At 41.8% G+C, this 24,406-nt stretch overlaps 1 protein-coding gene across 1 annotated transcript; it reads right to left on the reverse strand.

Annotated features, from left to right (window-relative positions):
* Nucleotides 1–1,276: 1,276 nt before the first annotated feature.
* COX7A2L (cytochrome c oxidase subunit 7A2 like) lies at nt 1,277–12,963 on the reverse strand. Its single transcript, XM_012756656.3, has 3 exons — nt 12,804–12,963; nt 4,041–4,169; nt 1,277–2,153 (listed from the first exon to the last, which is right to left on the reverse strand). Exons 1-3 carry the CDS (start codon nt 12,873–12,875, stop codon nt 2,013–2,015), a joined length of 342 nt encoding a protein of 113 aa, XP_012612110.1. The 5' UTR covers nt 12,876–12,963; the 3' UTR covers nt 1,277–2,012.
* Between the last annotated feature and the right edge of the window lie 11,443 nt (nt 12,964–24,406).

The following is a 24,406-nucleotide window of genomic DNA, read 5'->3' on the forward strand; positions in this document are numbered from 1 at the left end:
TAGATGAACTGTATGGTATGTGAATTACATCCCAATAAAGCTGTTATTTTAAAAAACTCCACTATAGAAGGCTGAGGTAGGAGGATCACTTTAGCCCAGGTGTTCAGGGCTGAATAAGTCATGATCCCACCACTGCACTCCACTCCATCCTGGGTGACCCAGCGAGACTCTGTCTCCAAAAACAACACAACTCTAAAGGATACATTATTGGGACACCTGGGGAAATTTAAAAATAGACTATATATTAGATAGTAGTAGTGTTATCAATGTTAACTTTATTGAGCTTGACAATTATATTATGGTTATGAAGGAACATAACTTAGAAGATACCTGTTAAAGTATTTACGGCTGATTTATCATAATTCCATAACTTAATCTTAAAGATTCAGCAAAAAACATGTATATGCATTATGGGTACTCATTTGTGTGAAAACAAAAAAAAAAGCAAAGATGGCAATATATTGATAACTAGTGATCTAAAGAACAGGTGTATATTGTACTATTCTTAACAATTTTTCTATAGTTTGAAATTTTTCGAAATAAAAACTTGGGAGAAATAGAAGAATAAAATTTAGATTACAAGATTCAGACCATCACTTTATATATAAAAAAATTCCACCTTTTTTCAGCATTAATATAAGTGAAGCCTACCAATCATGACAGCACAGGAAATTAGTTTCTAAATTGTGCCTTACAGGCACAATTCACTAAGGGGCAAGCAAGTTTTGGCTCACACCTGTGATCCCAGCACTTTGGGAGGCTAAGGTGGGAGGACTGCTTGAGGACAGGAGTTTGAGACCAGCCTGAGCAACATGGTGAGACCCTGTTTCTACAAAAAAGCTTCAAATTACCCAGGTATGGTAGCATGTGCCTGTAGTCTCAGCTACTCAGGAGGCTGAGGCAAAAGGATTGCTTAGAGTTCAGGGCCACAGTGAACTATGGTCGTTCTGCCACTCTCCAGCCTGGGCAACAGAGCAAAATCATCTCAAAAAAAAAAAAAAAAAAATATATATATATATATATATATATATATATATGGTAATCATCAACATGCTACTAGGTTCCTGTTACTTGACACTGAGGACCCACCTTGTAAAGATAATCTGTTGCCTAATCAGAAAGAAAGAAATTAGACTCAGGTTTAAGATGCTTCTAGTGTTACGAAATCATTCTGCACGTTCATTTAATTTAAAAGAACTCTTTGCCAAATGTTTAGAGGCTTAAAAAAAAAGAAAAAAAAAAAAAAAGAAAAAAAAAAAATAAAAGAACTCCAAACTTGAAATTTTTCATTCGTGTATTTATTCCAGTCAAAATAAATCATAATTTAAAGCCATAACATTCTTAAAGTATAAAGGAGAATTTGTGGCACAGCTGTATTAACAAAACAGACAGCAGTCTAAAGTGCAAAACTAAACAGGTGTTCTCTGTTCCCATGGTGGAATAAATACACAACAATTACACATAAAATTTCACTGAAGATGTGAGATGAGGCAAATAACCCTTTGAAATGATCTGCCCGACAAATAATTTCTATTAACATTTTACTGCAAAATGGAAAAATCCCCCAAGGTGACTACTAACTTGAACCCCCCATTTCATGCACTTGGCCTGGGTGTCTATCTTCCTTCCTCATCACATTCAAATCCAGAAAGGCTTCTGCACCCCATGTTCAAAAATCCAACCCTATGTCCCTGAGGTCCTCAGCACAGACTGATGTTAATGAGCCCATATGCAACCTTCATCCAGAACCTCCAGGGAAATCAGAAGCACAAACACAAGAGCGCAGTGTCATTTCTTGAAACAATAGTTTTCACTGTCAAATGAGCTCTGACAAGCCATATACATTTAATAAACAAACCAAAATATTGTCTTCATATCTTTGTTTTTCTTACAAAAACATTAAGTATGCCAGGCCATCCAAGTAAAAAAAAAAAAAAAATTTAACAGAAACAATGAAAATGGAAATTCAAAGGGTTAATGCCAAATAGCAAACCAGTCCTCTGCAGCCTAACTCATTTGTTTTTGGGTTGTGAAGCCATGTAGAGGGCAATCAGGCAGTAGATGGTCCCTCCCACAGTCAGCGCCATGGTGGTCCGGTAAAGCATTTGGTCAGGCAGGCCTCGTTTCAGGTGGACAGGCACACCATCGGATTTCTTGAAAGTAAGAATTAACAAGGGCATATAGTTGATAAGAAAAAGATTTCACAATTTCAGGCTAATAAAGTTGTCTACTTTGTAACTAATTCATCAACCCATCACAATGAAAAAGCCCTAATCCATCAGAATGCTAACTGAAACACTAGTATATTTTCTTATAGCTAAAGCGTGTAAATCCAAAGTCATCTCCAAAATGCAGCCTCAGGGAGCATGCATAGCACAAATCCCAACTTTCTAAGGCATTTATCATATATACTGCTTAACTAGGAAACGGGCACTGGTGAATTTTTTAAAAGGCAAAGGTGATCAGCAGCGAAACAGAAGTACAAGCACAAGAAATGTTTTCCATTTATTTTTACATTTTGCTTGGATTCTGATCATGAGTGCATGTAGACAGAGCACATCAGTTCAATTAACAGGTTCAAGTTCATTTTGTATTCAACTGCCTTCTTTCCCTCAAACTGTTAAACCCCCATTTAATAATCCACTCCATAAAATGTTTAATTCATTATTTTTCAGTCTCCAAAATCCCTCTCTATTCCATCTTCAAGACTCCAAATGCCCTCTCAAATGTTACTTATCAGATAAAAAGGTACTAAACTGATCAAAACACAAGTGTTCCATACCCAAGACAGACCTGAATCTGGACATGAGGAGGGGCAATCTATGTGGGGCAAAAGCAGCAGCAGGCACTTCCACTCCTGTGGCACCTGAGATTTGGTCAGGTCACTAACTTTTCAATAATTTATAGGTAGATTAACTTTATTTATTTTTTTTTTTTTTTTTGAGACAGTCTCGCTTTGTTGCCCAGGCTAGAGTGAGTGCCATGGCGTCAGCCTAGCTCACAGCAACCTCAAACTCCTGGGCTCAAGCGATTCTGCTGCCTCAGTCTCCTGAGTAGCTGGGACTATAGGCATACGCCACCATACCCGGCTTATTTTATATATATATATATATATATATATATATATATATATATATATATGTATGTATGTATGTATGTATATGTTAGTTGGCCAATTATTTTCTTTCTATTTATAGTAGAGACGGGGTCTCACTCTTGCTCAGGCTGGTTTCGAACTCCTGACCTCGAGCAATCTACCCACCTCGGCCTCCCAGAGCACTAGGATTACAGGCGTGAGCCACCGTGCCCGGCCTAATAATATTTTAAATTCCAATTCTAGTTTCTCTCTGTTGATCAGCAAATCAAAAAGGGCCTCCTCGACTTCCACCAACAGCTCAGTGAATTTTAATATCAAACAAGCACAAAAAATTAGAATAATCAATGTCATTAAACATGCTATTGCTTCTTCCCATGCAATGGTTTGACAGGAAAAGCTACATATGCAATCTGCATACCCTTAAATACTAATGAGGAAATTAAGACCCTTCCCTCTTTTATCAGTATCTACCTACATAAAGGTTCTATTAGTTTACAGCTCAAACTAAAATCAAGGGAATTCTATGTAAAGAAAAAGAAAGAGGTTAGTTAATAAACTAGATTAAGACTCAGTTTCAGCTGGATACATTGGCTCACACCTGTAATCCTAGCACTCTGGGAGGCTGAGGGGCGAGGATCACCTGAGCTCAGGAGTTCGAGACCAGCCTAAGCAAAAGCAAGACCTCCGTCTCTACTAAAAATAGAAAAAGTTAGCCAGGTGCAGTGGTGAGCTCCTGTAGTTCCAGCTACTAGGAAAACAGAGGCAGGAGGATTGCCTGAGCCTAGGAATTTGAGGTTGCAGTCAGCTATGAAGAAGCTACTGCACTCTAGCCTAGGTGACAGAGTAAGACTTTGACTCAAAATAAAAGACTCAGTTTCATAAGGGGTTTTTTTTAAGCCTATTTATTTCACAGGCCTCTCTGTCCTAGAGTATCTTCCCTCACCTGGAAAAACTTCTGTAGCTCTGGAACTTTGTTTTTCCCAGCATAATCATACGTAGACTCAAAGGTCAGTTTAGTTGGTGTGGCAAATATGATAGGTGGTGCTTTTGTGGAAACCACAGGCTTTAATCCCTGTAGGAAAAAAGGAAAATGGCAAATTGGAAGTATGTCTGAACAAAACTTTCAGGGTGCAGGCTGTCTGAAATAGTGGAGGCAGCCATTCAACCACACACAAGAGAAGGAAAGTCCCCCCAACTCTGCATTACAAGGCCTTTAGTTGATCTTCAAACTTTTGGCAAAACACCCCAATCCACCTTCCTAGAGCAAACCCTGTCAAGAACTCCCTGCCATTGAGATTGGGGGTGTGGGGGTAGAAACAACAAAAACAAAGGCCCAATCTGAGCTTCCAGAAATGCCTATTGTGTCTAACTTCTTATCAAACCAGTAACACATTTATAATCTGTTATGAACTTTTTTTTTTTTTGAGACAGAGTCTCACTTTGTTGTCCAGGCTAGAGTGAGTGCCGTGGCGTCAGCCTAGCTCACAGCAACCTCAAACTCCTGGGCTCGAGCGATCCTTCTGCCTCAGCCTCCCGAGTAGCTGGGACTACAGGCATGCACCACCATGCCCGGCTAATTTTTTTATATATATATATCAGTTGGCCAATTAATTTCTTTCTATTTATAGTAGAGACGGGGTCTCGCTCTTGCTCAGGCTGGTTTTGAACTCCTGACCTTGAGCAATCCGCCCGCCTCGGCCTCCCAAGAGCTAGGATTACAGGCGTGAGCCACAGCGCCCGGCCCTGTTATGAACTTTTTTTTTTTTTTTTTTTTTTTTTTTTTTTTTGAGACAGAGTCTCACTTTGTTGCCCAGGCTAGAGTGAGTGCCGTGGCATCAGCCTAGCTCACAGCAACCTCAAACTCCTGGGCTCAAGCAATCCTACTGCCTCAGCCTCCCGAGTAGCTGGGACTACAGGCATGTGCCACCATGCCCGGCTAATTTTTTCTATATGTATTAGTTGGCCAATTAATTTCTTTTGTATTTATAGTAGAGATGGGGTCTCGCTCTTGCTCAGGCTGGTTTCGAACTCCTGACCTTGAGCAATCCACCCGCCTCGGCCTCCCAGAGAGCTAGGATTACAGGCGTGAGCCACCACGCCCGGCCTGTTATGAACTTTTGATTAAACTTCATAAGGGACTTGCCTATCCCTTTTCTCTTGTGAATGAGCTAATGTACTAATATGGAATGTCTAACCCTAAGGCAAACTTCAGAAACTTTTCCAGACACACAGTAAAGAAATATCTCAAACTGGAAGCCTGTAATGATTTAAATAAAAAAAAAAAACATATACAAAAACAAAAAAACACTTGTCTTCCAGGACCAGAAAACAAAACAAAAAATTTAAAGTAACTGAACTTTCCAACATAAAGAAGCCCGTAAGTTGAAAACACATGTAGTAAAAATAAGAGGAAAAGGGGATGGAAGGAAGTACTGACACAAACTACAACATGGATAAGTCTTTAAAACATTATGCAAGTGAAAGCAGCCAGTCACAAGAGACCACATGTATGAATCCATTCATAGGAAAGCCCAGAATAGGGGACTCTAGAAACAGAAGGTAGATTCGTGGTTGCTTGGGGATGGGGTGGGGAATAGGAGATAAGAGCTGAAGGGTGTAGGTTTCCTTTTGAAGTGATGAAAATGCTCTAAAATTAACAGTGGTGAGGGTTGTACATATCTGTGAATACACTAGAAACTACTGAATTGTACACTTTAATTGGGCAAATTGTATGATATGCAAATTATATCTCAATAAAGCTGTTTAAAAAAAGAAGAACCTAAGAGTAACTCTGGTTTTTCATCTGAAGGAGTAAACCTACAGTGACAAATATATAGATGGTTCTCCAAAATAACCTGCAGACTAAAATAAGGAGCTAAGAGTTATAAACCAATAAAATCATCCTTTTATATTAAATTCTAACTAAGAAAAATAAAGTTTTAAAGTTGGAAAGCAGAGTTCAATCCCAGTCTCTTCACTTTACAGACAAAAAAAGGAAACCTCTTGCCCAAATTAACATAGTTATCTGTCTCCTAATTCTTGTCTCTCAAAGAAACCTAAATTATAATTGACAAGGCCTACCCTAAAGATCAGATTTTAGGCCAGGCACGGGGGCTCAAGCCTGTAATCCTAGCACTCTGGGAGGCCGAGGTGGGTAGATTGCTCGAGGTCAGGAGTTCGAAACCAGCCCGAGCAAGAGCGAGACCCCGTCTCTACTATAAATAGAAAGAAATTAATTGGCCAACTAATATATATAGAAAAAATTAGCCGGGCATGGTGGCAGTAGTCCCAGCTACTCGGGAGGCTGAGGCAGCAGGATCGCTTGAGCCCAGGAGTTTGAGGCTGCTGTGAGCTAGGCTGACGCCACGGCACTCACTCTAGCCTGGGCAACAAAGCAAGACACTGTCTCAAAAAAGTCTAAAAAATAAAAAATAAATTCATAAATAAATATCAGATATTGAAAACCTCAATGTCACTCCCTCCAGACAGGCATTAGGATCAGAGGGGCAACAAAAAAATATTAAAGTAAACTTGGCTTCTGTTTCTTCTGACACAGTTCAGTAAATGGGAATGAACCACAGCCTGTTCTGTGCAATGTATTCACTCATTCAACATATATTACACATCACTCTGTATTAGAAATATACAACAGGTAAGACTGCCACAATCTCTGCCATTACAGATACTAATGTTATAGAATAACAGCAGCTAATGTCTGTTTAGCCCTTGTTATGTGCTCAGCATTTGCCATTCATTACCTCATCTTATCCTGACAGCTCTAGGGAGATACTACTGTTCCCATTTTACAGAAGAAAACTAGATCAGAGAAGGTACCTTGCCTAAGATCATATAGAGAAAAGATAGAGCCAATTTTTAAAATTCAAGCCTCTCTGAAGTCCAGAGCCCTTTTAAGTATTCCACTACTCACACCCCACCTTCCCATCAACGACTGCTTAAAAACAACAAACCATTTAAAGAGAAAGTTTGGTAAGATGTTGGCCTGCATTTAGTAATATAACACTCAAAACAGAGACGGGGCCGGGCATGGTGGCTCACGCCCATAATCCTAGCACTCTGGGAGGCCAAGGCAGGAGGACTGCTTGAGCTCAGGAGTTCAAGACCAGCCTGAGCAAGAGTGAGACCCTGTCTCTACTATAAAAATAGAAAGAAAATTAGCCAAAACAACTAAAAATAGAAAAAATTAGCCGGGCACGGTGGCGTGTGCCTGTAGTCCCAGCTACTTGGGAGGCTGAAGCAGGAGGATCACTTGAGCCCAGGAGTTTGAGGTTGCTGTGAGCTATGAGAGCTAGGCTGATGCCACAGCACTCTAGCCCAGGCTACAGAGTGAGACTGTGTCTCAAAAAAATAAAAGAAAAAAGAAAACAGAGTCAGGGAATCAGAGAGGCCCTACTACTGAGACAATAAGGACTTCTACTTGAACTGGAGAATGTTAGATACTCCTTTACATCATTCTGGGAGCTCACTGTATTTTCTCCTTACAATGATCATTTATCCTTGAATGCAAAAATTTTAAAAACCTTTTCTACCAAGCATCTCCAAAATTGGTTTGAAAGTAAATTCATGTTCTGACAGGACTAACGGGAATATTTTTAGAAGGAATTCAACCTAACTGCTTTGTGTCTGTTGACCCATCCAGTGATTCAAAACTATAGCAAAGTTTTTATACAGGATCATCTGAAAACAGGAGTATTAACCATCTTAACAGTTTTAAATAACCCCATGTTTCCATTTACAATATTGTGACAGTTTAGAATGCAGAATTTAAAGTTACCTGTCTCATTACCTAATTCCATCAATTATTATGAAATATATATCCTCCAATCTTTTTATATGCTTATTTTAATTTTATAGTTATAGTGTAAAATCTTACATTCTGCTTTTTTGTTTATAATAATCATTTTTTTTCAGATTCCTACAGTCTCCTTAACTGTCAAATTTACTCTTCACAACTCTGTAAATGAGGTATTATCAGCCCACATTACAGATAATTAAAACAAAGCTCAGAGATTCCATAAGGAAGATGACAGTCAAATTCACATGTTTGTAGTATCCCATACTATCAATAATTCAGCTGTCTTGGCCCCACAGGTAAAGGGAATGCATATGGTAGTGATGTACTTCACCTACCCATCATTAACACATTGACTGCCACACTAGAAGAAAGAAATTTTTTCCTTGGGGCCACAGTATTTTATTATGAAAATAGAATAAAAATTTCGAAAACAAAACGATCCTTTCTAATTTAATGAAAAATTTATTTTTTATTGCTTTCTGTGAGTTATATGCAATTGTCAATATTAATTGTAACAATAAGAAAATCAACAAGATTTTCAAGAACTTACTGCAGGGTTTTGCCCAGGGGGCCACCCATCACGTAACATGTATGCTACAGCATGGCAGCATGAGTTGCCTATGCACCACGCAGCTCCCAAGGTAAAGAGACATGCTTCAGGAGGCAAGAGGCCCTGGGCTCAAAACTAGTGTGAGTTAAATACAACTGCCATGGCAGTTAATGTGTTAAACCTCCGAACAATTTAAAAGTAATCAACATTCCAATGTTTCAAGGCAACTAGATCACCAGCACTAGGCTTCTCAAGAGTGGACTTGACCAAGCAGCTTTATTTATAGGAAGGGATCCAGAATAAATCCCTTTCATCTGTGCCTATCCCAGGACTGCGGCTGACCCAACCCAGAATTCTGAGCCTCAGCTATGTCCCTCCCCATCTCAATTACAATGCCATCCTTCTAAGTACTGAGGCCAAACCTTGGAATTATTCTTGACACCTCTCTCACACACACACACACTGCAAATTCTTTTGGCTCTACTTTCAAAATATATTCAGAATCTGACCACTTCTCACCTATCTCCACCAATCCACACTCTAGCCCAAGCCCCTGGATTTTTACAACAGCCCTCCCAGCTGGTCCCCCCACTTCCAGCCTTGCTTGCTACCCTGCACTCTATTCCTAACACAACATCAGTGATTGTATGAAAACAGAGGATGTTGCAACTAAGCCCAAACCCTCCCAATGGCCTCCTATCTCACCAAGCAACACCCAAAGTTCTTACACTGGCTTTCAGGGTCCTACTAGATGCATTCCCTTCTTTGCTCTCCTTATTTCATTCCCTTCCTCCTCCCCACAAGCCTCAGGCATAAACCTCACAAGCATGTTCCCTCTGCCTAGAAGGCTCTTCTCCAGGTATCCACATGGCTTACACTCTTTCTTACCTTTGTTAGGTCTTTGTCCATTTATCACCTTCTCAGTGAGACTTTTCTGACCACCCTTTTTAAAATTACATGTCCTCCCCCTTACCCTAACAACCTAACCCCCTTTCCTGCCTTATTTTTCTCCACAGCACTTATTACCATCTAACACTATATATTCTATCTTTATTCTACTTTGTTTACTGTGTCTCCCCCAACTAGAATGGAAGCCCCACGGACACAGGATTTTGGCATGTTTTGTTCACTGCTTTTACTTCCCAAAACTTAGAAAAGCAACTGGCATAGAGAGCGCATTCAGTAAATATTTGTTGAACATACAAATAAGCTAAGGAAGGCTACAGCTTCAAAACAATGTAGACTTGAATATTTCAGAACCAAAGTGACATCATCATAGCTCACCACAATCTCCAACTCCTGAGCTCAAGCGATACTCCTGCCTCAGCCTCCCAAGTGGCTGGGACTATAGGCACACACCAAGACATCCAGCTAATATTTCTGTTTTTAGTAGAGACAGCGTCTCACTCTTGCTCAGGCTGGTCTGGAACTCCTGAGCTCAAGCAATCCTCCCACCTCAGCCTCCCAGAGCGCTAGGATTACTTACAGGCATGAGCCACCTCGCACAGCCTGGTAAGCATCTTTTCATGTGCTTATTAGCCTCTATTTATTTTTGATACAGGACACAGAAAGGTTAGAAAAATGCTTTTCAATCAACCACTGGAAAATACCTTCCCAACAACTGTTTGCCATCAAGCTGACTTATCTCTACTTGTGCTATTACAGAACTAGCTTTTCCATATTAAGTTATTTAACACATGTTAGGTTATTCACTTAATACTGAAAGTTACAAACATCTTCATTTTACAGTGTGCTAATGTTTCCAAGAAAGGAAAAGTTGAAGTATTCCTAATTATTAATATGAAAGTCAAAGCACCTAGTTGATAGGGTGCCTGTCACTATGTCTCTGAAATTTACAATTCATATAAAGCCCACACAATATCACTTCTTTCAACATAACTTAAGCAATCTTTAAGTAACTAAGAAGTTTGAATTCTCAAGAGAAATACAATTCAAAAGGTGCTAGAAATCTGAAAGCCCTGTCTATATCAAACATATGTCAAGGTAATCTCTACTCTGCCAGTCTTATTCCAATGTCAGTTTTTAGTCCAAAATTTTATTTTTTCCTTACTAGAAAACAAAATCTAGATTATGCTAAAGCTCTAACAAAAGAACATCTACAACCACCACCAGAATAAATTGTGATATAATCATACAATTACACTCTACAGAGCAATAAAGGGGACTAACTATGGGTACACCATGGATGAAACTCAAAAATACTATATTTAGAAAAATAAACCACTGTGTAGTTTCATTTACATGAAGCTCAAAATAGGCAAAAGTATCTACAGTGACAGAAATCAGAATAGGAAGGTGGACAGGGATTGACAGGGTAGGAGGGGAACTTCCTAGGTACGGTGTAATGTTCTGTATATTAACAGGGGCAGGGATCACACAATGCATGTTTTTCAAAACTCATCAAACTGTAACATTTAAGATCCATGCAATGAAAAATAAAGTATATAGAAGCAGATATTATAGAAATGGCTTTTTTCTCCACATAATCTGTAAAAAAAAAAATTACTGTAACATTGCTGACAATTGCTTCAATTCCTTCCTTACAACTCGTAAACAATTTGGTTTCAGAGACACCACACTGGTTTCCCCTCTAATCCTGGACTATTCTTTTGATAAATTTTCCTTCTCCACCCTCCTTTCATGTTTCTGTAAACTAATTATTGTCCCACATTTCTTCCCTATATATTCCCTGCGTGATCTACCACAGACTCTACTACCACCTATGGACTGAGGATGACCACACCTCTCTATTAAACTCTGTATCTAAAACTCACCTGCTACTAGGCATGACATCTCAACACTTACAAACCCTAAATTCTTCCCCATCCCCACACCTGAAAAAAACTTGCCCTTCTTGCCCTCCTTATCCTCGATTGAAATCATTCTTAAACATCTTCCCCTTGAGCAAGTTGCAAGGTCCCACAGAAAATGGAGACAACAACAATGGAGCCCACCTGAGCCACTTATTATTCCAGTCCAACTGCATTTCATTGACCTTGCCCACACTACTCTGTAAGGATGAGAGATGAATACGATGTTACCTCACATTCGGCTTACAGAGAATAACACTCATCCAGAACCAACCACCTGCCAAAACTGCTAGTCACTTAACACATTCCTCATTTAATCTGTACTAAAGCTGCCCTGAATGAAACTAAGCTCACAATAAATTAACTTGGCCAAGGTCACACAATTAAGGTAGCAAAAGCCAGGTTTTGAGTCCAGATCTCTCTAGGGCTCTAAAATTCTCCAACTTTACAACACACAAGCTAGAGATTGTATACCATGGAGTTCTATTCAGCCACAAAAAATAAAGGCGATATAGCACCTCTTGTATTATCCTGGATAGAGCTGGAACCCATTCTACTAAATGAAGTACCCCAAGAATGGAAAAACAAGCACCACAAGTACTAACCATCAAATTGGTTTTAACTGATCAACACTTAAGTGCACATATAGTAATAACATTCATCGGATGTTGGGCAGATGGGAGGGGGAAGGAGGGGATGGGGACATACACACCTAATGAGTGTGGTGCGCACCATCTGGGGGATGGACACGCTTGAAGCTCTGACTCAGGTGGGGCAAGGGCAATATACGTAACCTAAACATTTGTATCCCCATAATATGCTGAAATTAAAAAAAAAAAGTTAAAATAAAAAAACTCCAATTGGTAGAATCTGAGTGAAATCGGAATACTTCTCAGACCACCCAAATAATAGGCGTCTGTCAACCATTTTACAGTTGGGAAAGTGTAACCTTGTTGCAGGTAACTTCCCAAACTCCCCGGACATTTGAAGGAACCGTTAAGTCTCCCAATCCGGATCACACAGCCCCTCCCACCCCATGACTTCCCCAGATGCCGTCGTCCCCGCTCTCCAATCTCGTGCTTAGGTGAGGCTGACTTTTGGGCTGTGGCAGGAGGTGACAAAGGGACGTTGGAGAGGCCGAAAGCCGGACTTCTTCAAAGAAAGAGGGAAAGAGCCAAAACCTCGGACTCAAGATGGGTCGCTTCCTGGGCCCCACAGACCCCACGAGCCATCCCTCTTAGAAAAGCAACGATCCCAGGGGTCACCTTGACCCCTGCAGAAAGCCAGACAGAACTTCCATGCTGGGCCAGTCCCGCCAGGAGAGCAACTACACAAAGAGGAGTCTCGATGACCACAGCGAGCTGGTGTGGAGAGGCGAAGGGAGGTGCGAGGAGACCCCAAACGAACCGAGCTGCAGGCAGAAGCCTCTCCGGGCTCCAACGCCGCGAATGCCCGGCGTGGGAGCTCGGGCAGCCACTCCTCCCGTCCAAGCTGGCACGGCGCGACCCGTACCTGCGGACTATATGCGTCCGAAGCCCATGCTCCCACCAACCTCTGCGTGAAGCCACTAAACTTGTAGTACATGACGCTCGGAGACCAACTTTCCCCGACCGCTGCCTGCCCGACCGCCCCAGGAAAGGACCCCGCCTCCCTGGTTGTGGTCCCAAGGCTCAGCGAAAGGGCCCTGCTCCAGGAGCTGGGCTGCCCGGAGATTGCCTGATTTACAACATGTACTCTAACACCACATAGGGGAACCAGAAGCCGATTTCTCAGGACCTCAAAATACAAAACTAGTTCTAAGTATAGAAAGACGCTGTAGCAGGGTCTTTGGATAATATGAAGTTCCGTCTTTTCCCCATTTCTATTTGGGCAGTGCTACGACGCCTCAAGGAACGCGCAAGCGCCCCGCAGACTAAGCCCGGAGACTGAGGCACTGCGGGCAGTTGGGGCGGGTTCGGGGCGGGCTCGTGGGGCGGGTTCGGGGCGGGCCCTAAGGTGGGAGGGCGGGGCCTGCGGTGGGGGTGGGGAAGGGGCGGGGCCGGGTTGAGACTGGGGCCAGGTGAGAACTTTTTTTTTTTTTTTTTTTTCCAGGTGAGAACTTTTGAGGCAGAGAGAGCCCTGATCATTGGGTTGAAGGCTTCTTTTCCTTTATCAAACTTTACTTGCTGGTAGTCTCTTTTCTCCCCACCTTGATCACCTCTTGAAGCACCCCGGTCTTACTCAGTGTGCCCAGGAGTATGGACCGGTCGCCAGACTTCTCCTGTCAACCTGGGACCAGGAGCAAATAGGAAAATTTGGAAGCACCACCTGTTAGTACCGAGGGCTGTTGTGGGTTTCGCCTCAATAATATAAAAGTAGCCTCCTGGGCTTTGTGCAGAGGAAATACACATAGTGACCTAAACTTCAGGCACCAGGGTGTAAATGTTGCACAGTTTCTAAGAATTGGTTTTCACTCTCACCTGAGTTTTATGGGAAGTGGTTACTCATCCTTTTCTGGCCTCTGCTCTTTGAGATAAATGAGGTGCAGGGAGGTGACTAGAAACACTTGCAAAATCTGGACCTTGATCTGGAAAGATTAGGGACTACCACTTTCAGTTCTGGTAGTATTCATTTCAGGTAAATTTAAAGATGTCTTTTAAGGTGTGTACCTATGTGCATGGTACTAACCATAGATTTTCACAAACATGTTATAGATGCGTTTGTAATGCATTAATGAAACCATGTGGCAAACTGATGGATGATACTAACTTTTACATAACATTTTCTATAAACTCATTTAATCTTCACAACAATCCTATGAGGTAGGTACTATTATCGTCTCCATTATACAGTACAGGAAAATGAGGCCCAGAGAGGCTAAGTAACTTGCTCAGCTCAGTGATAAGCAGCAGAGCCAGTTATCTGGCTCAAGAGTCTGTACTCTTAAGCACTGTATTACAGATAAATAGATATAAATCCATTCTGAGAAGAGGGGGATCAAGGCTGAGCACTCCAGAATGAGGGTGTACACCACCATCCTGTCTTTGGCAGGTCTAAATCCAACACCTCCAAGTATTCAGCACTGCCATACCTTGGCAGGTAAAGGTTTCAGCAGATTCATATAAGCCAATCCAAAGTTGCTGCTTTTACAATGCAGCATTGTGATATAATGGAAAGAACATGCGATTTGGGTTTGAGTCCCAATTTCTCCAAGGTTGAGTGATTTGGGACTAGTCATTTATTTCCATTTTCTGAGCCTCACTTGCCAACTCTGTAAGGTAGGAATCATAATCATCATATCTTTCCTGACTAGTGTTCTGAGAATCAACAGTTCAGTAAGTTACAAAGCTTACACTATGTTAAGTTGGCGATCTTACCTTTGGGTCATTCCTCTTTTTCATAGTTCTTGGGTGTACATAAGATTCTTAGTTACCATAAATTTTTCTTGGTTACTCTAAACTAATTCAAAACTGGAATCCCTCATACCAAGAAAGGGGAATGAACTTACTAGCAAATACTGAGTGGAAGGAAAAGTCTTTCACAGAGTATAGATTGAAAAGAGAAATGAAATCATTTAGGACAGCCACCTGTCTCCACCCCACTGTCTTCTGGACCTGTTTTGGGAGAAGAAAGTAGAGAATGTTCCCCAACTTTTAGCAGAACTAAGGTGTACCAGCTTCTTGAGGTATAAAGTGCCTGTCAACACCGGTTATTTTCTTAAAGTTCCTGCCATCTGATTTTAGATCCTGCAAGACATAAATTAAGAATCCTGAAAATGTTACAACAGCCGGGCTGTTCAGTGGGAGATAAAATGTCAGTAGCAGAGTGTGGGTTGGGATGTCACATGGAGTGGCTGATCATGGGAAGATTTTGTCTCATTTCCCAAATAAAATGCAGCACACTCTGACAGTGCTAAGGCACCCTATTCTCATTCGGATTTGCATATCCCACCTAACATCAAAGATGTGATTTTTTAAATCATAATCCCTTCAGGTTGCTCCCCAGATCCTATTCTAAGGGAAAGTGACCGCAACTCAGTGCCAAAAAGCTTGCCAATCCCCAAGTGAGTGCAAGTGCCAGTCTGGCTCCAGGTGAATCAGAATGCTGCTGCTTCTCCATTTATGAGGGCTGTGTGCTAATGGCCTCTGGCAGGCCACTCTGTGAAAGCACTCAGGGAATGGATGGAAAAACCATATAAATTTTAAATTGGGTTATACTGAATATAGATAGGAACTGCCTTGTGAAATAGTTCTTAATTTTTAAAATTCTCTAATTTTCCCCAAATTGACTTTTTTAGCAAGACACTTAGTAGGTCTGGCAGATTTAAAATATTGTAGGCCCTGTGGTGGCTGAGGTCATTGTTGACTCCTCCTTCTGATTCCTTCAAGCCTTTCCTGTCTTCAGGAGGGCTCATTTATCACCTGGCTTTGGTGTCACCAGTTGGGAGCAGAAATATCAGGGATGAACATTGGTTCTGGGCTCATTTACTATAGGAAAAGTGTCTCCAGGACATAGGCCCTAAAAAGCCCTGCTTTCCCCCACTTTACTGTTTCTTTGCTGCAAATCTACAAACTGAAGAACATTTTTAATCTGGGGGAGGATGATTACGCACGTGGAATTTGCCCATTCTAAGGTAGCTTCCCTGATAAAAAATGGAATATATATAGTGCAGTGTTACAGTGAAGTGTAACCTTTTTTTTTTTTTTTTTTTTGTGGCTGTGTCTACTCTCTCTCTGGCAAAAAGAGAATGTAGAGGAAATACGTTTTCCCAACATTTAAAACTGCTAGTGATACCCTCAAGAAAAGCATCCCAAGTATTAATAAAATATTAAAAAACAAAATGAAGGGCTAAACTCACTTTATAATACTCAGAATGATGAGTCGTGCAATTATAATTTTCATGTGGCAGAAATCTCAAGTGTTATCTCTTCCTGTTTTTGATAAATAAGGTTCTACCTGGTATGGAAATTTTAAGTTTGTCTTTAGAACTTGAAATCTACATTATATTGATATTGAAAACCAAACCTTTGTTAAAGCATGGTGTTTTTACAGCAAAACATTTGAGGGTCTGAGTTCTGCATTTCTTGCCCAAAGGAGGGGGAGATGGCAGCTGGGATTGCAGTTGCTGGGACAGCTTTATTGCAGTTCAGGATGAACATATTGACATCAACTCCCTACTCTGACCTTCTCATTGTTGAATGTCAATACAGCGTGTGAAACAGTCTCACTTTTGCCTGCCTGCTTTTCGTTTTGTGCAAGTCAAAAGCACATCCACAGAGAATATGGATTTAACTCAAATTTGACACATCACATTTCATTTCACTGGTTAAGAAAGGCTGAGATATGACTCATAATTTATTTTAAATCATTTTAAATACACTTAATTATGCAAAGAAAAAAGTTGACATTCAGAACAAGATCCATGCTATTTTACATTGACATTATCTAGAAAAATACAGTACATACCATGTTGTCCTATGCATACAGTAAAAGGACTAGCAGTAGCCTTCTCTAGTTTTAGGGACAAGGGGTAGTTCCTAATCACTAGGATTCCCACTCTCTGCATCACATATGTCTATAGTGTTGAAATATTTCACAGTGAGCATGTTATGACTTCTATAAGCTAATATTCACACACACAAATAACACAGTCCCCAAAAGACAAAAATTAGAATTTTAAAAATGTTTGCATGTACTTATACCCCAAACTACCAGTTAGCTTAGAATATTCTTTAATCACCCCCATATAGAAGGGAGGACCTATTAAGTGACAATCTCCAAGTGCTAGGCCATGGGGAGGGTGACTTGAGGGCCATTCTACCCATTACAGTTATCGAAGAAGAACACTATTGTGGTTCTTCTTCACAGGCTGTTGGAGAAAAGAATGAATGAATGAATGAATTAGAACAAATGAACATCATCACCTCCACACATTGCCATGAGAAATGAGCAACCACTCTGGGTAGTTATTTACATGAGTGCCCTGACAGCCATGGAAATTGATGACCAAGTGGAAAAGGAGCTTAAGAGCCATACACCTGTGTCTCCAAAATGTCGATGGATCATTTTCCTTTGAGGTAGTAAAACTTTTTGTCTGTAGAAAAATCTACCTGGATCTATTCAATATCAAAACGTTGGTGCTTTATAGCCCTTGAAAGTGAGTATGTCCAGATTCCAACCCTATGCTAGATTTGTGACTTTTGACTAGTTCTTTAATTGGTCAAAAGTTTTCATGCTCTCTTGGCCACAGCATTAAAAAATTCAACTTAACAGGGTAATTGCAAAGATTAAATAAGATGATATGTGCTGAAAAGGCTTAAAGAAAACATGTAAATATCTGAAAGTCTATATGAGAAATACTATTGTATAAAAATAATAAAACTCCATCTATAGTCACTGATAGAACCAAAAATTAATTTAGCATAATGTGAAGCATTAGAATTTTAAGTTTATTGGAGTTTGTGTTTGTGTAAACTTAGCTGGTTATAATAAAAATTGTAACCTAAGACTCTTTCCATTTCCTCAGCCCCCATTCCTTTCTTTCTTTTGCTTTTCTCTCTTCCTTTCTCTTTCCCCCAAGAGTAGTAAACGTTAGTTGAGGTCATAGGACAGCCAGACCAGAGCTGTCAGGTGGATTGGATCCCGGTAGGAAAACAACCACCAAAGATTAGGAATCTGTGTTAAAAGCCTGAAGGCCAAAGTGAGAAATCTGGTGTCTCATTTAAATAACAGCTGACCTTTTAGCATTGGCATTGAAACTCAAAAATCAGATCACTTCCAAATGCTAAATCCATAATTAACTTGCCTCTCCTTCCTCCTGAGACTCTTAAATGGTGGAATTTTGGCATTCCTTTCGTCCTGCTACATAGAAACAAAGCCATGGCCCTACGATGACCTTCTGAAGAGGGTGACAGCTACATAGGCTACACTGGACCAGCCTAGGTTTGAATCCCAGCTCTTCCTACTGACAAGCACAGTTACCTCGTGCAAGTTACTTCACCATTCTGAGGCTCAGGGGTGAAATTAAGGCTCTAAATCACAGGATTATCCGTGTACTACCAGGTAGCAAAGGTACCAGCATGTGTTCACTAGTGCCTGGGCACAGCCTGCCAGGTGATTCTAAAACGGCTGACTTGGAGAAGAGGGCTGGGGAAATCAGCCTGCAAGAAATGGACCAGTCTATAGCCTAGGAAACAAAGGCCATGAAAAAAAGGCTAGGAGGATGTTATAAATATGCAGAATATATCTAATGGAAGGCAAATCTCCCTCTGAAAAGAAAAGGGAAGTGGAGAGAGTATGACATTTTGAAAACTACAATTGAGAAAAAGCCCAAGTCTGGAGTCTTTAGCATGGCTGTGCCTTCCACGGCTCTCCCCCTACTCTGGCCCAGGAGAGAAATGTGCTAACGAGCCCAGCCGTGCCACATAACCCAAAGGTCTCAGCAAAAGACTAATGCTGAAGCTGGGTTTTCTGACAGCGGGGAGAGTGGAAGAAGACAGGCTTGTTGGCGTTTCATCGTGTGATCCTCACATCTTTCCCACCCCCAAACTGCAAGGCTACCCATCCTCTTCCCTGGCACTTCTATATCCTCACAGCAGCCCACAGATGCGCATCAGAGAATGACTGCATCTATTATAATGTAAGCCATGGTAAAGGTTAAAATCAAATCAAGGTGTTTGTGTTTTATCCCCCCCAGTAGAGGCAAGCGCTCCACGAACACACATAGCCTTGTTTCGGCACAGATGTCAGGAACGCGGAGCCTGTAAATCTGCCCAGGCAGTTCTGTTCTTGAATCATTAAGAACAACCGAGTGGGTGGAACAAGAACATGAAATTGCTGTGTGCACTCGTGTTTTGTTTATGGAGCAATCATTTCTAGACGTGTTTTCTTTTTTTATGAAGAATCTTTTCTATGTTTGCCTTTTAACACCCCACCTTCCTTCCTGTCCCCAGCTCTCCCACACCCACTGAAAAGAAACATTGAGAGCATCACAGAAATCTCTGCAAATTTAAAGAATAGGTTACATTAAGTGTCTCTCTAAACCAATTCCGTTTACTCAGTCAAAATAAATGATTTAGTAATATGAATAACACAGGTAACAATTGAATCTGAACATTGTGTTTTGTTTAGAAAGTTCAAAACAATAGCTCCTAAATCATAAAAATCACTTGTCTTTTTCCATCATTGTGCCAGGAGGACCTTGTTAACCCAGTGAACTGAAAAGTTCTTGATACTAATTATCATCAGTATTTAATTAGTGGTTTATGCTACAAGATTCTTTACTTCACCGAGCCTCAGTTTCTTTATCTACAAAATGGGAATAATATCTACTTTGTGAGTGCCTACCACATAATAAACACTCATTAAACTGTAGCAGTTATTGTTATTACTAATAGTAGTAGCGGCTAGGTGGACAGGATGGAGTAGGGTTTTGCCAAATCCTGTCAGTCCTCTTCTCTGAAAAGCCCCAAGCTTGGCACATAGCAGGCATCCAGGAAGTGATGGCTCTTAGACTTATCATGGTGATAGTAAACCCCAGTTAGTGCTCCAGGCTTCCTGGACCCCAGCAGTTTCCATCCACCTCCAGAACCAACCTGCCCAGCTGCTCCCTCCCCCGCCCCTAGAAGGGGTTTGTGTGTTAGCTCTGGTGCTGTGTTTACCATCTGGGCGGGTCTCACTTTATTGTGTTTTCTCCTGTTGTTTTTGGCTTCTCCTCATTGTCCTGCCTGGCACACACCCCAGCCGCTTTCTCTGTGGCATATCACCGGCATGTCCCCCTGTTTTTTGGCATCAGGCTTGCTGTTGGAAGCAGAACATGGTGGCATCAGGTGCTTTAAAAGGGAGAGATTGCATTAAATTTTCTCTCTGGCAAATGAGCTTGATTTTTAAAAAATGTTCCATGGAATGGATCTAATAACTCAGTTCCATGATAATTTCTTCTCTGCTTGCTCTAATTGCAAAGAATTCTTCCAGAAACAATGGAGTATTACTGCTTTTCAGTGGGCTAAAGAGGCTGCATTTACATAGGGCTTTTATCCAGAGGAGGGCTTTTCAGACTTTACCCACAGCACAGCCAGGTTCCAAGGAAACTTCCCCAGCCAGCCCAGGGCTGGTCCCGCAGAAGACCCAGGAGGCCCACTGAGAGTCATGGGCCTCCAAATCATGCCCTCCCCAGGGCATTCTTAGGAGTTTCCACAAGAGGCACTTTGCTTTTTGATCTGAAAGCCTGTCCAGTCAACATTCAGGTCTAGGACAAGATCTTAAGTTAAAGAAAGGCCTTTCTTCAGGCTCTGGGACTGCCAGGGGCTGTCTGTCCCCAGCCAAGCACACTCTAGGAGCTGATCAAATTAGAAAACTGGGGGGAGAGGGGGTGTGGGGGCACAGACTCTTGCAAGAGAGCTGTAATGCTGTCAATCAACTGGCACTTAATTTCCGGTGGGTTGTAAAAGTGCCATTTATCCTGCAAGGTGCAGGGTGAGCAGCCCAGTAGGATTCTAAGTTAAATGATGCAGGGAGAACAACTCTTGGTGAGGATTTTGTGCCTCAATTAAAAACAAAGTGAAAAAAAACCAAACCTATTTTTATATTGATTGCAAATATTATAGGGAAGGAATCTCTTCCCCTTAAACTCCCTTGATGAAGCCACAAGTTGCCTGATGGGCCACAGGAGGCCTGGAACTACTGGAGTGTTGTCACTACACCCATATGGGGCTGGGCTCTGCAGGCTGACCTGGCCAAATTTTAGCCACTTTGGCACTGTCCTGCCAATAATGGTCCCCAGGGAAAATGGATGAAGTCAGGTGCAGAAGGATCTGGGTGAATGGATCACAGGGCAGTCAGGAGAGGGGAGGCAGCAGTGGCCCTGGAACAGCAAGGCTGTAGGCAGAAGGAGGCCAGAGATGGCTCTGCTGCTGTTGGACATTTATACCCTCTCCTGGGCTTGCAGATTTCTTCTGATTTAGAAAATCACAGGGAACGTTTCATTTCTAAGAAGGGCCGCACAAGAAAGAAACAACTTCATGTAACCCTGTAACTGGAGCATTGGTGGTGGGGTCTGTTATTTAAATTCCTTATAGGATACAAAAATGTTATTCAATAAATATTACCAAGTTGCCATCCAATAGAATGTTCTGTGATGAGGGTAATGTCTATGCGGGTCAATACAGTAGCCACTGGCCACATGTGGCTCTAGAACACTTGAAATGTGGCCAGTGCAGCTGAAGAACTTAATTTTGAATTTTATTTAATTTTAATTTAAATTTAGGTAGCCACATACAGCTAGTGGCTATCCTGGGTAACACAGGTTCAAGGGGATGAAGGTGTGAAGGAGAAAGCAGACTTAATAGCAACCTCCGTATTTGTCCAAGTCTCCAAAGAAGGAAATCCAACTCATTTGTTAATGAATTCAGGCCACAGGAGTAAAATAATAATTTCAATTTGTATTAAAAAGTACATTAATTCCTGTCTAAATGTTGAACCATAATAGCATCTCTTTTTCACAATTTCAGTGGGAAAAAGACCATTTTATGCTTCTGGAAAACAAAAGTGTCATTCTCATCATGTGGCCAGCATTAATATCTCCATCTTCTAGCCACACAGGGTTTTGCCTCTGTAGGCTTCTAATGTCATGCTATGATTTTTATAGCCAGAGGCATAAGCAAGTTCTATCGGTAATGACAGGTCGGGTTTCCCACCCTAATTTAGACAAACACTCCATCCAATAGTTCACTGCATTTCAACATTTCTCTTTGTAAAGTAGCAGCTTGATCCTCTGAGAAATGTTTCAGACTGCTGTTGAACCAGCTCACGTCAGTGGATGTGAGTGTCACCCCTGGGCCTGGGCAAATCCCCTGAGCGAAGTGGCCTCTGCCCACAGACAGTGGGCACCAGGGAAGGGGCAGCACACAGCTGCCCCTGTGGAGCAGGCCCTGAATCCCTGGCCTCACCCCTTGCAAGGGGCAAAGGTCAAGCAGAGAGGGCACAGGTAAGGGGGAACAAAGAGGTCGCAAGCAGGGCACAGGCTGGCAGCAGCAGGCCAGGTGCTTGGCAGCAGGGGAGGAAGAGGGGGATGAGGCTCTCTGGGTTAAAAACATACAACTAAAATGTCCAGAGAGCCAGCAGCTGGGAGCCACATGTCTCAGCCAAACAATAAGCCTTTAAAAATCCACAAAGCATAAGCACAGCACAACAGCACTCTCTGAAGTCAGAGCTCTGCCCTGGTCTTGTGAAAAGCACCAAGAACTCCCCCTGCAGCAGCCCACCCCTAAGCAGCAGGGCAGGGGCAGGATGTCCCAGGCAGCTGCAGGTGCCCAAAGCAGCCACCAGCCCCGGCTCTGCAGGCCTGGACAGGCAGCTCAGCCAGGCCTGCTGCATTGATACATGACCCTAATGAGCAGGATAAACACCATTTGGGGCCATTTGCTGTGAAATGGACTGGAGTATATGAGAAATCAGCCTTGTATGGGCAAAAAACACACACATCAGCGGAAAATAATGTGCTACAAAAGTTTAAACTGAAGACGTGCCAGTCTAAGTGTGTGGAGGCGTTAATGCTTACGTAATTAATCATTTCATATTTGAAAATTGGGATTTTTTTCCCTTTAATTAATTAGCCAGTAGACTCGTTATAGTACATTTTTCATGTCAAAAAGGCAGTGGGTTCTGAGAGAAGGGGGGCGGTCCACAGGGAAGAAGCGACAGCATGCTACAGTGTGCTGTGGAAAGTGCAGGAACCACCGTTGTGCCTGCTCAAAAAAATCCCTGTGGAAAGTGCAGGATCCAGAACTGGGCGAAACCTATGGGACTTATCCAAGTCCCGTGAATGCAAGTCTTGCTGGTGCTCACATTTTTCAGAACCTGCATTTAGGTCCTGACCAAGTGTCACTGCCTGCTTGGCCAATGTATTTGTCTTTTACCAGAAAGAGGGTGCAATATGAGGACTAAAGATTAAACTCCGAAGCCAACCACCTGGATTCCAGTCCTGCCTGCACCTTATCAGTGCTCGCCTGTGGGCAAGTCACCCTTAACCTCTCTGTGCCTCAGTTTCTACTCTGTACCACGCAGATAATGATAGTACTTACCTCAGAGTTGTTGAGAGAAAAAAGTAAATTAATGCATATACATTGCTTACTTAGGTCCCTGGCACATGTTGAAGACCCATAAATGGTAGGTTTTAGTTCTACAGGAGTTGCACTTCTTTGTGGAAGAGAACACCACCCTTGACTTTTCCTTCACAAACCTGTGTGTGTGTGTGTTTTAAAACATACATTACAAAATTGACTATTTGAACCCTTTGAACCCTAAGTGTACAGGTCAGTGGCATTAAGCATATTCACACTGTTGTGCAACTGTCACCACCATCCATTTCCAGAACTTTTTTATCTTCCCCAACTGAAACTCTGAAGCCGTTAAACACCAACTCCCCATCCAACCCCCAGCCCTGGCAACCAGCCCTCTACTTTCTGTATCTATGAATTTGTCTACTCTAGGAACTTCACGTAAGAGGAATTATGACCATGTTTGTCCTCTGTGACTGGCTTATTTCACTTAGTGTAATGTTTCCAAGTTTCATACATGTTGTAGCATGTATCAGAACTTCATTTCTTTTTAAGGGTGAATAACATTCTGTTGTATGTTTATACCGCAATTTGTTTTTCCACTCACCTGTTGATAGACACTTGGGTTGCTTCCATCTTTTGGCTACTGAGAATAGTGCTGCTATGAACATGTGTGTGCGAATTATCTCTTCAAGTCCTTGCTTTCATTTCTTTTGGGCAAATTCCCCAAAGTGGAATTGCTGGATTTTTTGAGGAATCACCATATCATTTTCCATAACTACTGCACCATTTTACATTCCCACCAGCAATGTACAAGGCTCCTCACCAACGCTTGTTATTTCTGTTTCATGATAGCCAACCTGATGGGTGTGAAGTGGTATCTCATGGTGGTTTGACTTACATTTCCCTAATGACTAGTGATATTTATTTTTGTGTCCACACAGCTCTCTGACAGTAAGTGCAATGGGAAGAGCAGGGCAGAAATCCCTTGGGTCCGGGTGTAAGAACTGCCACGAGCAAGGAATACAAGTCCCCTATTCAGGGCCAGAGCAGGCCAATCCTGAGAGTTCCCAAGGGTGG

The sequence above is a fragment of the Microcebus murinus genome, chromosome 3, assembly GCF_040939455.1.
Source record: "Microcebus murinus isolate Inina chromosome 3, M.murinus_Inina_mat1.0, whole genome shotgun sequence".
NCBI lineage: Eukaryota > Metazoa > Chordata > Mammalia > Primates > Cheirogaleidae > Microcebus > Microcebus murinus.

Coding starts and splice junctions, on each gene's coding strand:
- COX7A2L (XM_012756656.3), bottom strand. CDS start 12,875: ATGTACTACAAGTTTAGTGGCTTCACGCAGAGGTTGGTGGGAGCATGG. Junction 4,170..12,803: donor CGGACGCATATAGTCCGCAG/GTACGGGTCGCG, acceptor TTTTTCCTACAG/GGATTAAAGCCTGTGGTTTC. Junction 2,154..4,040: donor AGCTACAGAAGTTTTTCCAG/GTGAGGGAAGAT, acceptor CTTACTTTCAAG/AAATCCGATGGTGTGCCTGT.